The sequence below is a fragment of the Typopeltis vanoorti genome, chromosome 5 (genome assembly GCF_054136105.1).
Source record: "Typopeltis vanoorti isolate ZY-2024b chromosome 5, IOZ_Tvanoo_1.0, whole genome shotgun sequence".
NCBI classification, from domain to species: domain Eukaryota; kingdom Metazoa; phylum Arthropoda; class Arachnida; order Uropygi; family Thelyphonidae; genus Typopeltis; species Typopeltis vanoorti.
Window position 1 is genome coordinate 129,740,607 of NC_143553.1, and position 15,921 is coordinate 129,756,527.

General features: G+C 33.9%; 1 protein-coding gene across 3 annotated transcripts in view; it reads left to right on the top strand.

The window, feature by feature from the left end:
- LOC150106811 (nucleoprotein TPR-like) overlaps positions 1-15,921 on the top strand; it is an 826,699-nt gene that overhangs the window by 584,566 nt on the left and 226,212 nt on the right. For all 3 annotated transcript variants that reach the window (XM_090393327.1, XM_090393328.1, XM_090393329.1), the window contains exons 38-39: positions 2,343-2,404; positions 6,963-7,201. In XM_090393327.1, coding sequence (XP_090249453.1) covers positions 2,343-2,404; positions 6,963-7,201 — 301 coding nt within the window. The remainder of the gene's footprint in view (positions 1-2,342; positions 2,405-6,962; positions 7,202-15,921) is intronic.

The window sequence follows — 15,921 nt, forward strand, 5'->3', positions numbered from 1 at the left end:
ATTGCCCTTGCTGTGCATGATTTCCTCCCTAAAAGGTGGCAGATGGTCTGCCAGAATACTTTGTTTGCATTTGCATAGGATGAGTCTAATCTTTCTCCAAAGGATTCCCAAACCTTCTGCTTTGCTATCTTTAGTGCCTCAGCATACAGCAAACGCATCTCAGGTGACCTAACCCTAAGCCATGTTAGGACTCCTTTTTTGCCTGGACAGTTTTTTGGACTTCTTGGTTCCACCAAGGTGTCCTTTTCTCACTGCCCGTTGCCACACCGAGCCACTTTCTGCAACAGCATGAGAGTGCAGAGGCAGTGACAGCTGTTTTGAACAGCTTCCACTCCTCCTCAACATTTGCAGTATGCTTTGGAATCTCTTTGAACCTGGAAGAAATGTCATCTGCAAAATTCTTCCTCACATAGATATGGACCCAATAGTCGAAGGGATAGATAGCCTGAATTATCACTTAGCTAAGAAATTAGCACCAACACTCAAAGAGTTGGTAGGTCATTCCCCCTCCTATATCAGAAACACACAACACTTCATAAACATTATCAAAGACATTACATTAGAAAAAGATGATTTATTAGTCAGCTTTGACGTCTCTGCCCTCTTTTGCGAATGTTCTAATCAATGACACAATCCTTCTTTTACAGAACAAATTCCCTCCCGTTATCAACGTGCTCTTTGCTCATGTATTACGTTCTGGTTATTTTGTATGGCAAAACACTTTCTACCTACAAAAAGAAGGCACAGCCATTATCTCCCCCTCCCCATTGCTAACTTTTATGTGGAACATTTTGAACAATATGGTTTAGATTCCTCTCCTTTAAAACCCAATGTCTGGCTTAGATACGTTGACGATGTTTTCGTGATCTGGTCCCATGGCCGTCAGACACTAGACACATTCCTTAGCCACCTAAACAAACAACACAAACACATACAGTTCACAACTGAGATTGAAAAACAGAACACGCTTCCGTTTCTAGATACACTTGTCACATGTCTTCCTTCTGGCAATCTTTCCTTCGCTGTTTACAGGAAACCAACACATACTGGCCAATATATACACACAAAAACTAGGTGTCATTAATACTCTAAAAAACAGGGCTCTGAAGATCTGCTTCAGTGAACATACACTGAAAGACAAATTTAAAGTTATCAGCAATACTTTTCAAAAAAAATGGTACAGCCAAAACACTATTAACAAAATTCTCTACAAGACCTCAATAAAATGCAAAGACAAACCAGACTACAATAAAACTATAACCATTCCTTACATTAAAGGGACATCAGATAAAATAAACAGAATACTACAAAAATACAACCTCAAAGCCACCTTTAAACCTCCTGCAAAATTAAAAAGCTTACTCAACTCATCCAAAGACCTACTCCCCCCCGCTGGCCCTGCATGGAGTATACCGTATTTATTGCACCTATAACATACCATATATAGGGGAAACAGGACTCACAATTCCTATTAGACAAAAAGAACATAAACGACACATTAAATATAATAATTATAGTGAAACTGGCCTTTCTGATCATGCCCTGAACACCTTACATAGAATTGACTGGAAAAGCACATTGTTTGTCTACATCCCACCAAAACTTGGTATGAATGCAAATTTAAGGAAACCTGGATTATTACCAACCACCCCAATCTGAATAATAATGGTCTCTAAAAATCCTAAACATATTGAAGGCACATATTCGACCCACGGAACCTTCCTCTCTAAGAGTAACTATAAACAGGACTGTAGTTAATCCAGGATCCTAAATCTAAAATAACAATTGTAATGCTAAAAATAGGACGTCATTATTACTGAAAGAAATTTCAGTAACAATTATGTTATATAACAACATTGTTATATGAAAGAATGTTTATTCATGTTATCATAAATAGAATTTAACTTGATGTAGTTTCTAAATAATTTAATTTTTTTTTTCTTTCACTAGAGGCCATGCCAGTAGAATAACCCATGTCAAATCATTGTTTCTCTACCTTACTGTATGTAATGTAACTCAGCTTGTCCTGTATATTTGTATATGCTCCAGATGATGATGATCTTAGTATGAAGATCGAAACGCCGGGAAATTAAAAGTGTTATTTATAACACTGTTGTAAAGCCCATAATTTTTAATATGAATAATAAAATCATCTTAATGATAGCTTCTCTATCTATACTCTAACTTGTCTCTGCTCTCTTTTTGGATATATCTTACAAGAAATTCATTTCAATGCCATATTGTACATTTTTTGTAACATAATGTATGATTTATTTTGTTATCATATTTGATACATTGTATGTTCAATTCATTAGATATTTAATAATTTTCATCTTCTTCAGATGTCTCAGCATAAACCGGTTTCTAAATCATCAGTAGCAGCTGGGCTTGTGGAAAGAGGAAGGTATGAAAGGCATTATTTTAGTAGTTTTCTGTGAAACATTTCTTATTAAAAGAAATTAAAATATATTTCCATTGTTATTTTATACGAAGTCCACAAACAGTATTAGACCATAGGAAATTACAAATCCTTAACATGAACATTTTTTTAGCATCTTGGCTCTACTTAAAAAGACAACTCTGTCCAAAAGTCTATATCATTGTCTTTGATTAAGAGTTATACAGCCTCCTATCATCAGATTCCAGATATGCACCTTAAGGTCTGGACAGGATACTATGATCCTGCCAAAAAAAAAAAAAAAAAAAAAAAAAAGTTTACATTATTACTGACTTTGTATCAACAACTGACAGGATTTCAATATTGTTATATCTTATATTTCAGTTTTCTAAAGCAATTTCTAACTCAGTCAACCTAGATCTTGGTCATTTTCTTAAAATAACTCCCTAGTCATAGTTTTGCAGAAATCTATCGTTTATCTAACCCTTCAGTTTTCAGATTGGCAAGTTATAATTGAAGTACAATGACATAGTGCTTTACTAGAAGTCATTTGACATGCAATGGTCAATTAATTGGAAGGGCAGTGGTTTTGAAAGTTGGATAAATGGTAGATTACTGTATTTCTAACCAAGCTCTCAAATTCATAAATTATCGAACAGTCTTTTACACAGTTAATTTAGTGTTGCGATTAATTTTTCTGTGGTCATATTAGTTTATTCACTTGACTTCCTCATCAAATTAGCTTTGCTTATTCTGATGTCTTTTTCCATATTTAATTTGTCGTCTTTTCTAAGAATTTTGCCTAAAGAGCTAAACTATTTTACTTGTTCTATAGGTTCATCATTCATCATGCATCTGATATTTCCAGTGTTCTACTTATTCTTCAGTCTTACTTTTTATTGCTGATTTTCAAACCAAATTCCTTAATTGAACTAAATGACACCAGTTATTCACTTCAGTTAAGGAATCCTGAAGACATTTACTGGATTTATTTAAGAATATAATATTTTCATAAGGTAAAGGAAAGAAGTCATACCATTATTAATGGTATGAAAACCATTACCCAAGAAGGGGGAATATTAAAGATTGCAAAAACTATAGAACCATTAGTTTAATCTCTAATGCAAGCAAGATTTTATTAGAGATCATTCTAAATAAGAATGAGGCCAAAGTTTAGGCAGAAATGCCTGAGGAACAAGTGGGTTTTGGAAAGATAAAGGTACCAGAGATCAAATCCTTTTTCCTTAGACAGATCATAGAATAGTATAAACAATTTAGACTCGCTGTGGTAATGTGTTTCATAGACTACTCAAAAACGTTTGACTGTGTTCAGCATATGAAACTGGGAAGTAATGAAAATAATATATTTTCAATACATTATCATTATCAGGTTGATAACTAACTTGTATAGTGAGCAAGAAGCCATGCTGTTGGATTAACTGATTAGCTTCACCTTGGAAAGGGAGTTAAGCAAGGATGACTACTTTCTCCTCACCACTTAATATCTCTGCTAAAGACTTCATGCCTGTAGCATTTAGATGAGTTTAAGACAGGAATTAGGATAGGTGGTAGATATATCAGTAATCTTAGATATGCTGATGACACAATACTCCTTTGTAATGACATGAAAAAACAAGGAGATATCCTTGACAAAGTTAATTTAATCAATAAGAACAGAAGACTTCAGCTCAATCTTAGCAAGACAAAGATATGTGGTTCTAAAAGGAAATACAGACAGTGAACCTCCTCAGAAACAAGTTTACATTAATTGAGAAAGAATTGAGGAAGTCAGCAAGTTTAAATACCTGGACTACATTTTTAATGTGAAGAATTGCTGTACCGATGATATCAGAAGAAGACTAGGAATGGCTAAAACAATAGTCAGAGACTTATCTAAAATCTGAAAGGATGAATCTATCTCCACAAGAATTAAGTTGAGAATTCCAGATGTAGCTGCTTTTAAGATGTGGTGTTACAGAAGGCTGTTGAAGATATCATATACTGAAAGGCAGACAAACAGATGGGTGCTAGAAAAGATTGGTAAAACTTTAAAGGCTCCTTATGGATATTGACAGAAGAAAGTTGAAATACTTTGGACAAATTGAATGGATGAAAGGTGAACTTCTCAAAACAGTAGTAAAAGGTAAAGTTCCTGGAAAAGGTAGAAGGGTTGAATCATCAATGAAATGAATGGATGGTATGTATGGAGTGACTGATCTTCATAGAGTTGATGCCTCCAGAAAAGCATACAACAGGACCACATGGCAAGGATTGGTGTGGCTCATCAACACGCAACTGAGTGATCCTATGTCATCTGATGATGTTCAATGAATAGATGGATGAATAAGGTAAAGAACTGAGATTAACATTTTTAATTTTGGATGTCAGGCCTAATGTTATTTTTCTACATAATGTGATCCACATACATGTTGAATAACAATGGAAGTTGTTTGCATCCTTATCTCACACCTGACTTTACATCAAACCACATGTACCTTCTCCATTCAGTTACTAAAACTCAAATATAGTATTGATATATTTCAATTTTTGTATTGACTACTTAAAGTATTGATATGTAAATTTCAGTGTTCTTCTTGAATATTTTCTGCCAATATTCCATCACTTCTTAATATGCTTTAGCAGTCTTTTGAGGTAGTTGAGTAATTAACTCAAAAGATTGCTACATCTAGAATATCTTGAATATCATGAAAACTAAACATAGAAATCTTTATGTTGTTAACTTTATCATTTATTCTTTTTATTGTGCTCTTCTCCATTTTTAAGCTTTTTCAAAAACTTCAACAACCTATTACTACTTTACAAGATCTTTCCATGATTTTTGTTTATCAACTTTTATGCAATGCTTAGTTTTCTTACATTTTCCTCTGTATTCTCTCAGAACATATGTCATAAACTAGGAACTTTCATTATGCTTCATCCTTTCCATGATTGTCACTTTAACTTTCTGAGCCTATGATGTAGTTCTGATTTTTCTGTTCTTGCAAACAGCCTCAGTATATGCATCTCTAGCTGAATCAGTCACTCTCATTCATACACAGTGTGCCAAAAAGAAACTCCAATGGATAATTATCATTTTTAAATTCTTTCTTTTTTTTTTTTTTTTTTTCCCTTGGATAATATTTGTATTAGCCTACAGTTCTCTACAAGACAGAAAATCAAAATGACTTTGATTTCTTTTTTTTTTTAAAAAAAGTTTTTTTGTATGCGTTTAAGTATGATAAATTTCATCCTGCTCTGGACTAAATAGTGATTGTTTCCTATTTCATATCCTTTTTTTTTTTTTTTTTTTTTTTGAACCAACAACAATAGAATATTCAACAAGACTTTCCTTGTGTCCCCTCTTCCTATGGATTTGTGCACATTTTCATGCTGAAATGTGGTATTACTAATGACTAGTCCATTTCCTGAACAAAATGCAGCAGGTACCTTATTATTTGCTTTGCTCTTTTCTCCAAATTTTCTCAGTACATTCCTATATGGCTGGTGTAAATTTTGTACTCTGCTATTTAGATTGTATATTATTTTGTATTGTGTGTTACTAAACAAATGTTGAGAGCACAAGAATTAGAAATCAACATAAAAACTCAATTTAAAAAAAAAAAAAACCTCAAGCATACACACAAAATTAACTGCATTGGTGAGCTTCTGAATTCTGATTGGCCCTGAAAATTTGGAAGGACGATTGGTGATGTCACAAGATTTTCAACTGAGAAAACATTGGGGAAAAAAAAACATTTAAGTTTTGTTTTTACAATATAAAGAAATTATATATTTTGGAAAAATATAAATTTCTGTAACACATCTTTCCAAGATTTAATATCCACTGTTCAAATTTAAAATTTTGAATTTTCAATCATTCAGCACAAAATAAGCCCATTACCATTATTGATAATGGTAAAACAAAATGTTACACTGTTACTTTGTTCACCCTTGAACTGTATGTTTAAACCCCCCCCCCTTGCTTTCCCTGCCAACTAAAAATTTTCACTTGTCATGGGTAAGTGTATTTTTCAAGCCCCAAATATATAACTATCATGGTCTAGTTGACCAAGTCTCTTTACAGCCATCAGGCTGTGAATTGAAATTCTGCTTGGAACACAAATATTTATGGAAGTCTTTAGGTAGTTGATAAATTTCGCTGCCCAGTGTAGCATCACTTTCCTACTTATTGAGTCCCTAAATATCCTGAAAAAGTTCTGTATTTGGATTCTTGATTGCATATCTTTTGATAACTACAAGACTAAAGCTTTATGCATATGAATGTGTTTTTGGGAATCCTTTAAACTTCACAGGTGATGGATTTGGATTTTTTTAAGAAAACTTGGATGGTATTTTATCTGAAGATTGTGAATAATAAGAGGTTCAGAAATGCCCTGTACGAAACCGCATTTAATTTGCTAGATATGGACTATAGCCTTGCAATATTAAACATTTATCATGACTGACCATTTAGCCTTATATGCACATGTTATATAGATTCTTTTCTTGTTTAGAAATTTCCTTTATTGACAATGTTGTTTATATTTTATTTTTTTGCTTTTAGTACCAGTGTTTCTGAACCTTTAACTGCAAATATTAAGCCATTGGCATCACCAGTTCCAGCCACTGGACCAACTATGAGACATCAATCTCATCCTCATACAGTAGCATCTTCAGCACGTACTACACCTACAGCAAGTATCAGGCCCATGGCCATTGGTACTGGTCCTACTGCACCACATACTCGTATGGCTGCAGTTTTACCAACCACAGCCACAACCCAAACAACTCTGACTGATGAAGGTAGAATTTATTATAGCTAATTTCTGGTTTGTCATTGTGTTTTAATTTATTTTTATTTATTTTATATTTGCATAATGAAAATATGTATATAATATAATATAATACGATAAACATGAAAATACTTATGATTTAGATAAAATATTAATATTACCATTATATAAATAATATGTAGCTGGATTTTTTTTTTTTTTTTAATTTTATACAAGGAAGGTAGCTGTTCACTTTGTTTAAAATATGATATTAGACAGCAGATAGAGTAGTGAATAATGAAACAGCATTCACAAAACACTGCTGGAACAATCCAGCAGTGCTTTGTGAATGCTGTAAAGTCTCATAGCATTATCATTTACTAGTAGATAACATGAAAAAATACCTCCTGATATTGTTTGCATGCTAAATGCAGATACATATATCTTCAACTTATTTATACAAGTTAGCAGCTGCATAAAATAAATGTGTTACCAAATAATAGATATGAAAGGAAGCCATGACGCCCTTGTTTACATGGAGCCACCTGATGGTTGCAGAAACTAGTTACTCAAAATACAATTCACTTGTGAGTAGTGATGTGAAGAGAACTACCGAAAGGAAACTAGACACTATAACATGGCTATATATCACTTATATAATTTTAACTAGTATGTAATTAAGTGTTCTTGCTAGTTTAATTTTGATTGTGTTCTACCAAATGTAGCTGAGATGTAGAAGAAGAAACCAGCTATACCATTATGGTGCTCAGAATCATGGTATGAGGTAATGATATATAAATACAAAATTAATAACGGAAAAACTCACGTAAAAAGATTATTTAATAGTATAATTTTCGCCTGTGTGTCACAGGCATCTTCAGTACATTTTAAGCTCAAATTAAACAATAACTGACACGCAGGCAAAAATTATACTATTAAATAATCTTTTTATATGAGTTTTTCCATTATTAATTTTGTATTTATATGTCTGCTCACAGTTTGCCATTATTAAAACTTATTGAGGTAATGATATGATATTGCTGGGTCTAGCTTTTACCATCTACATACGATCTACAAGAGTACTAGTCTGAATGGAACAATCCAACTATTACATTGCTTTTAATAGGATGCCAAATACTAAACCTTACTGTAGCATTGACCATAGTTTTATTGGAGAAGATGACATAGAAGAGGACCAAACGAACTCTTATTATGCTATTTCAAGTTAATATTATCTACATGTTAAACTAGCTATTAATATATATATATATATATATATATATATAAAACATTAATTAATGTTAATAGATAAAATTTAAGACAAGATTCATTTTAGCATCTTTAGGAATAGCCAATCTGGCAATATCTTACATTGCTTTATTGTGTAAGAGGAAACTGTATACCAAATGTGATTGTTGTAGCTCTTACTATTAACATATAATCTGCATGACTTTAGTTGAAAGTAAGTGATAGGAATAGTTGATGAAATTGTTATGTTCTTTTAACACTACAATTAACAACTTATTATTTATGATATAGTTAAAAGACGAGCTCCGAAAATTAGAATAAAAGTAAGTACTAAATATTAATCTCTTTAAGAAATATACCAAAGTTTATTACTTAAACATAGATCATAATACCAATGTTTATTTATTAGAAACAGCTGTTTTAGAGATTAAAATTTATACAGATCTTCCATAATATATGAGGCTGGTCTGAAAAGTTTGGGCCTAACGATGAAAAACGAATTTATAATTTCAAAATTATTTTTATTTTTCAACATAATCTCCCTCAAGACTAATACATTTATTCCAGCACCATTATCACATCCCTGTAATGGTTCTCAGTAAGATCTGCAAAATACTCCTCTACAGCTGCAATCACCGCTTGATTCGACCAGCGAGGAAGAGTTTTAGTTTTGAGAAGAGATAGCAGTCAGAGGGAGCCAAATCTGGAGAATAGGGTGGATGTTCCAACAATTCATAGTGCAGATCCCTTAATTTTCCTCATTGCCAAAACACCTTTGTGGGCATGCATTGCCCCAATGAAAGATGATTTTTTTCTTCTGCAAACTGAGTCTGTTCTCACAAATTTTTTCATCTAGTCTGATTAAAAGATCGGAATAATATTCCCCAGTTATTGTTTTACTCTTTTCAAGATAATTAATAAACAAAATGCCTTTAGCATCCCAAAACACCAATACCATGACCTTTCCTGCTGATGGAACCGATTTTGCCTTTTTTGGTGCTGAACAACTGGCTTGTGTTCACTGTTTTGACTGCTGTTTGGATTCTGGTGTGTAATGGTGAATCCAAGTCTCATCCATAGTAATAAATCGATGCACAAAATCAGTTTTATTCTTGTTAAAATGCTCCAAGCACTGTTCAGAGATTTTCATGCGAGTGCATTTTTGATCTGCTGGTGAGCAAGCGTGGCACCCATCTTGCACAAAGCTTTTTCATTTGCAATTCTTAATGCAAAATATATCCTACACGTTCTTTTGAAATGCATATAGTCTCAGCAATTTCATGCACTTTGACTCGCCGGTCATCCAATACCATATCATGCACTTGATCAATGATGGTATTGTTACACTTTTTGGACATCCTTCACATGGATCATCTTCAAGGCTGTGTGGCCACGTTTAAACTCGGCAGTCCATTTCTTAGTTCTCAAAAACGAAGGAGAAGAGTGCCCATAAACGTTTATGAACTTTGAATGAATTTCTTTTGGTGTTAAACCTTCTTTTACAAAGAATTTTATGACCGCACAATACTCCATTTTATCCATTTCAAGGGATACAGACAACACTTTTGCTTCAGTCCTGAAGATACTTCAGGTGCAAACTTTGTTTGTTTACACTTGGATAAAGGATTAAACTAAATTTATTATAGAATGACTTGCAATTTCACATAGATGCTTATTACAGATGTACCAACTTAGGAAAAAAAAAATCTTCTGATAGTGTTGCCATCTATGGTCAAGGCCGAGAACTTTTCCAACCACCCTCGGGTGTGTGTATGTGTATATATATCAAGGTTAGGAGAGCATCTAGAATAAAATGCTCATTTCTCATTTGCACAAACATAATACCAGTTAACTATGAAAATAAGTTAATTTCATATTTTACAAGTAAGAAGAAATGCATATAAAATCTGTATTGAAAAATAATTATTATTAGCCTTCTGACTGTTCTTAAAATGGAGGTTGGGGAGATGTTTTCAAGATAGTCCAATAGATAATAATGGTGTCGAAGAACAAAAAGTTTTGTGAAAGTAGCAACATACTTTTCACCAGTCATTACTTCAGTATATTGTATATAAATAAACTTGATATTATGGTTTTAGGTTTCCATTTCATTGTGAAAAAAGAAACTAATTATGGCAAGGGAGCATATTTTTGCTTTCATTAAATTCTTAAATATGTAATAATGCTATTTCTGCAGCCACAGATTCATCTGAAACCTGAGAGGTTTCTGAATAATGCCTGTGTCTAAATAATTCTTGATTCGAACAACTCAGTTGAAGCTAGCACTTCCAACATTTGTTATATATGGCTTCCCATTATCACAAAGCAGCATGAAAAAAAAAATTTTTTTTTTTGAACCTTGCATCACCTGGAGGCTCAATTTCTTTTTTTTTTTTTTTTTTTTTACCTCTGTGGTATAAAAAGTCCTTTTTTATTACTTGCATTTAAATTGAGTAATAATACTTCACATGAATGATGTTGAATATAAGTAATGCCCCTTTTCCATTATCAGCGGATTACTGATAGGAATCCTCAGGAAATGTACAGGCTGTTATGATAATAGTACATGTAAATTTTACTTCATTACTATCTTCTAATCAACAATTTTACTCCAAATTAATCTGTTATCTGTCATTGCTTCAGTGTCATAAAATATTATATTTCTGTCTTCTAATTCACTTCTTTTTGTATCATTCACAAAGACCTTGGTTTTCCTTTAGGTCTTTGATCTGCTATTCCAGTAACAAATATCTGTTTTGCTAATCTTACCCTACCCCATTCTGTTTGTCACCATACCACCTGAGAACTTGGCTCACACATTCCTGAATGTTGACAGTATCATGTTCCTTCCTTTTATCTTCATTTTTAATATGATACTGCCATTGATGTCATCTGTTCTGATCTCTAATTTTTCTCAGAACTCTCTTATCAGTGGTCTCCAGTCTTTGATCAAGTGTTTTATTTCTAACCCAGCTCTCAGATTTAAAAATTAAAATTGGTTTGAATACTGTCTTGTATATAGCTAGTTTAGTGTTTTGACTAATTTCTCTCTTATTCCATATAAACTTATTCAGGTGACTTCCTACCATCCCAGCTTTGCTAATTCTGTTGTCTGTTTCCATATTGTGCCTAAAGAGTTGAAATGTTTTACTTGTTCTAAAGGTTTCTTATTCAGGATGTAATCGATGGTTTCAATATTTCAGCCTGTTTTCATTGTTCTTGTCTTTCTATTGCTGATTTTCTTACCAAATTTATTACAGCATTTATTCAGTTTAGTTAGGTATCCTGTAGACTGCTTGTTTAGGATTGTAGCATCTTATGCATAAATGTAAACAGCTGATATCATCATTATCAAATTCCTGACATATACCTTCAAGGGATGAACAGGATATGATAGTACTACATGAAAAACTTACATCACCTCTAACTTCCTGTCTTTTTAATTTCTTTTCTACTAAAGTAAAATCAGGGGTGTGAAATATATGTGAGAGCGAGTCATATTCGAGTAAATACAGTAATGTAAAAATATGAACAGTACAACCTCTATTTGGCTCAAACTTAGCTTATTCTTCTCCAAGTTTCCTTTCTACAATTTTTCTTATTTGCTTCTCATCAGTAAGAAAATTACTCTGAAATTGGCATATTCACTGTTATAGAGTTACAAAAGCTCTACACCAGCCATCTGGAATTGTGCTTTCTGAATTGATCCTCTGAACAGGCCTTCTGAATTATGCACTGTTGCCACTATAAAATTTTATACCTTCACAGTTTAATCATTGCTATTTGAATGTCATCTTACCAAATTGTTTTCATGAGTTTTGTTTAGCTACTTTTACACAGTGCTTCACTTTCTTAAATTTTTCTCTGTATTTTTATCTGATCAAATTATGACTTGCTTGCTAGGAACTTTTGATATACTTTATTCTTTTCTCTGACTGCCTCTCTAACTTCCTAAGTCTACCACAAAGTTCTAATTCTTCCATTCTTGCAGACAACCTTACCACATGCTTCTCTTCCTGAATTAATATTTTCTTCAGGATCTGCAGCCAGCAAATCACCAAAGTTTGCTCTTGTTTTAGAATATCTTTTATTTTTTCGTGAATAATGTTTGTGTATTTTAATCTATAGTTCACCTCCAAAGCTGTTCAACATGAACACTTTTTCTTTTCTGTACTGCATTGTTTTATCCTGTTCAAAACTGAATAATCATCACTTACTATTTCAAACATCCTGTACACTCTTCTGTCTCCCGACTCAGCGTGAAGCACAGTAAAAATGATTTTTTTCATTGTTTTGCCTTCTCCCCATGTGAATTTGTGCAAGTCTCTATGGTGGAACTCGAGGTTACAATGATCCGTCCATTTCCTCAACAGAAATTCATCAAGTGCTTACCATTATTGTTACCTTTGCCCTTTTGTCCAAATTTTTGCAAAACATTTCTGTGTCTGGTAATCATTCCCTACTCTTCTATTTAGATCTTCTATAAGGACTGTCATTTTCTTTATATCAGCTGCCTTCTCTAGTGCCTTGAAAAATTCCTCCATTTCTTCCTTAATAGAACCTTTTGTAGGGGACCACAAGCACAAATAAGTTTTGTTTTTCTCTTTCCCAATTCTAATGTTTGCCCACAACACTTTACATGATATTGCTTGCTATTTAAGAATGGTTATCCTCATATTTATTGTTGAATAGTATAGCTACTACTTCCTTTCCCTGATCAGCTAAGCTAATTTATTCCCATATAGGGAGTACATGAGGCCGTTTAGCCCTGTCTAACTTTTTGGAGACTGAGTGGGTAATTCAGTCCCCACTGGTAGCTAATCAGAGATAGTTGGTCCAAGCCTATTACTAATTATAAGCAACAACCAATGAAGAGACTAAGTGCTGTCATCCCACAGTCCCTAATATGATATATATTATTGTCTGAAATAGTGTGGGTTCTACGTTCAATTACTGAAATATGTTGTATTCATTACTTAGAAGAATCTCGTATCTGTCGTCTGTGTTTGGGTAATACCTGTTTGTAAGTCTGGTACTTAACCAGTTTTTCTGTTAGTTTCATTTTGTTTCTTAGGTTGATAGTTCCCATCTTGAACTTTGCTCATGTTGAGTTGAAATTGTTCCAGTAGCTGATTTTTTTTGCTGTTTACCCAAGTTCCCTGATGAAAACAGTGTGTGCCTTGTTTATCCCAGTGTCCCGTCCACCTTCTTTCTCTATGATGACTGCTGCAATCTTACAGGGTATACTGTCCACAAGCATACGATAGTGATCGGTGGGAATTTGAGACCATTCTTCCTGTAGACATGTAATGATGTGATGGATTGTTGTTGGGCAGATGTCCTTTGATCTTGCCTGACACTCCAGTTCATCCCACAGATACTCAGTAGGGTTGAAGTCAGGGCTCTGTGGAGGGCAGTCAGTTGTGGTGACTTTCTTGTCCACAAATCATGCAGCTACAGCAGCAGCTTTATTACATGGTGCATTATCTTGCTGAAAGAGACTATGGCCCGTTCTGTAGAAACACTATGTCAGAATGTTCGGAGTTCAGTTTGTGTCACCACAAACAGATGGCCAAGGCCAAACCACAGGACTGTACCATCACACTGCCACTTCCGAATTTCATAGTTGAGTGGATGAGAGAACATCTCTTATCAGAGTGTGTAACACACTCTGATAAGAGATGTTCTCTCATCCACTAGCACCCATCCATCTGCTTGGTAGAGAGTGTAGCATGATTTGCTGCTCCATAACACAGCTTTCAAGCTTCCATGTCCCACTGTACACACACACTCTTTGCACCACTGAAGGCAATGCTTTGTGTCAGTTCAGATAATGTGGGGCTTGCATATTGCAGTCTTACCATGGAAACCCATGTTATGAGCCTGGGTTCTGAATGCTTTTGTTCAGATTTGTGTTCTAGTCAATGTGTGGAACTCCACATTCAACAGGTCGGCCAACAAATGGCAGTTTCTACATGTTGTCCTTTGTAGCACCCTACAGTTCCGTTTGATGAGTGTAGTGGGTAGCACTTGCAGTTGTCTCCCTGTACTTCCATCACAGTATGGCATTACTGATTATTTACTTTGCATTATGGGATGGCATAATACTTTGCATTATGGGATGGCCCAATTCATCAACAATTTGCCAAACATAGGATGCATGCAACATAGCATCCTATTACAACTCCGCTTTCAAACTCTGTCAGTTCTTCCCTTCTCACAGCCCTTTATCCTGGACACAGTTGCACTGACTTGGGATCATCATTAAGCTACAAACACGAGTTGTTACATGGCATGATGCACTTTGCCCATGGGGATGTCCGTTGACTTCTTTCAAAGTAGTGTATATGCATTTATTATACATGTATAAATGCGTGTATTATGCACGGTATACTTTGCATTATGGGATACCAAGGCAAATAATTTGAGGTTATCACTCTTGCATAGTCATTATCTTCACCTATTAGTTAAGGTACTTCCTGCACAAACTTTATTTGCTTACGCTTATACCCAGGATAAAACAAGAATATAATTCCTTGGCAGTTATAATTTACTGGTCATAATGTAACCTAACTGTGGATCATATTATAAAATAATGTGGTGTCCAATCTGCTATCAAAATTGGAAAATAGACAGAAACTTAGAACATGTCAACAGTATTCTCGAAGGTAAATTTACAGAAGTAAAACACTTCATCTATTTTAGTACTGAGTGAAGATGGTACATGAAATTTGAAAATAGATAATACAATAGTCAAAACTGATGTTGAAGGGAACCATTTATGTAAACGTATATAGAATAAGAGAGAAATTAGACAAAGCATTAAACTAGTGGTGTACAAGCCACTGTTCATTCCAGACTAGACAAAAAAAATTGTGAGAAGAGACCTGGTTTACAGAAGAAAAAAAATCGTCTTTCATTGGGACAATGCACCTGCCCACAAAGGTATTTTGGCAATGGGAAAATTAAGGGATCTGCACTATGAATTGTTGGAACATCCATCCTATTCCCCAGATTTGGCTCCCTCTGACTTCTGTCTCTTCCCAAAACTAAAACTCTTCCTCGCTGGTCAGCGTTTTTCTTCGAATCAAGAGGTAATTGCAGGTATAGAGGGATATTTTGCAGATCTTAATGAGAACCACTACAGGAACGGAATAATGGTGCTGGAGCATCGCTGGAATAAATATATTAGTCTTAAAGGAGATTATGTTGAAAAATAAAAATAATTTTGAAATTATTAATTTGTTTTGATTCTTAACTAGAAATGCAACACTGAGGACAAACCTGAAAATAAGAATAAAAATGTTAGTCCAAATTCATGAAATTGGTGCATAAAAAACTTCAATAATTAAGTTTTCGAATTTATTCATGTTACATTAAACTACACTGAGACATGCTGTATATCAGAAATTTAATGATATCATATGTTTTGTTGGAATGAATGTGCTTTTAAAGCCGAGTTGCTTTTATCCTTAGTATAATATGAGTAAATCTGAACCAGAT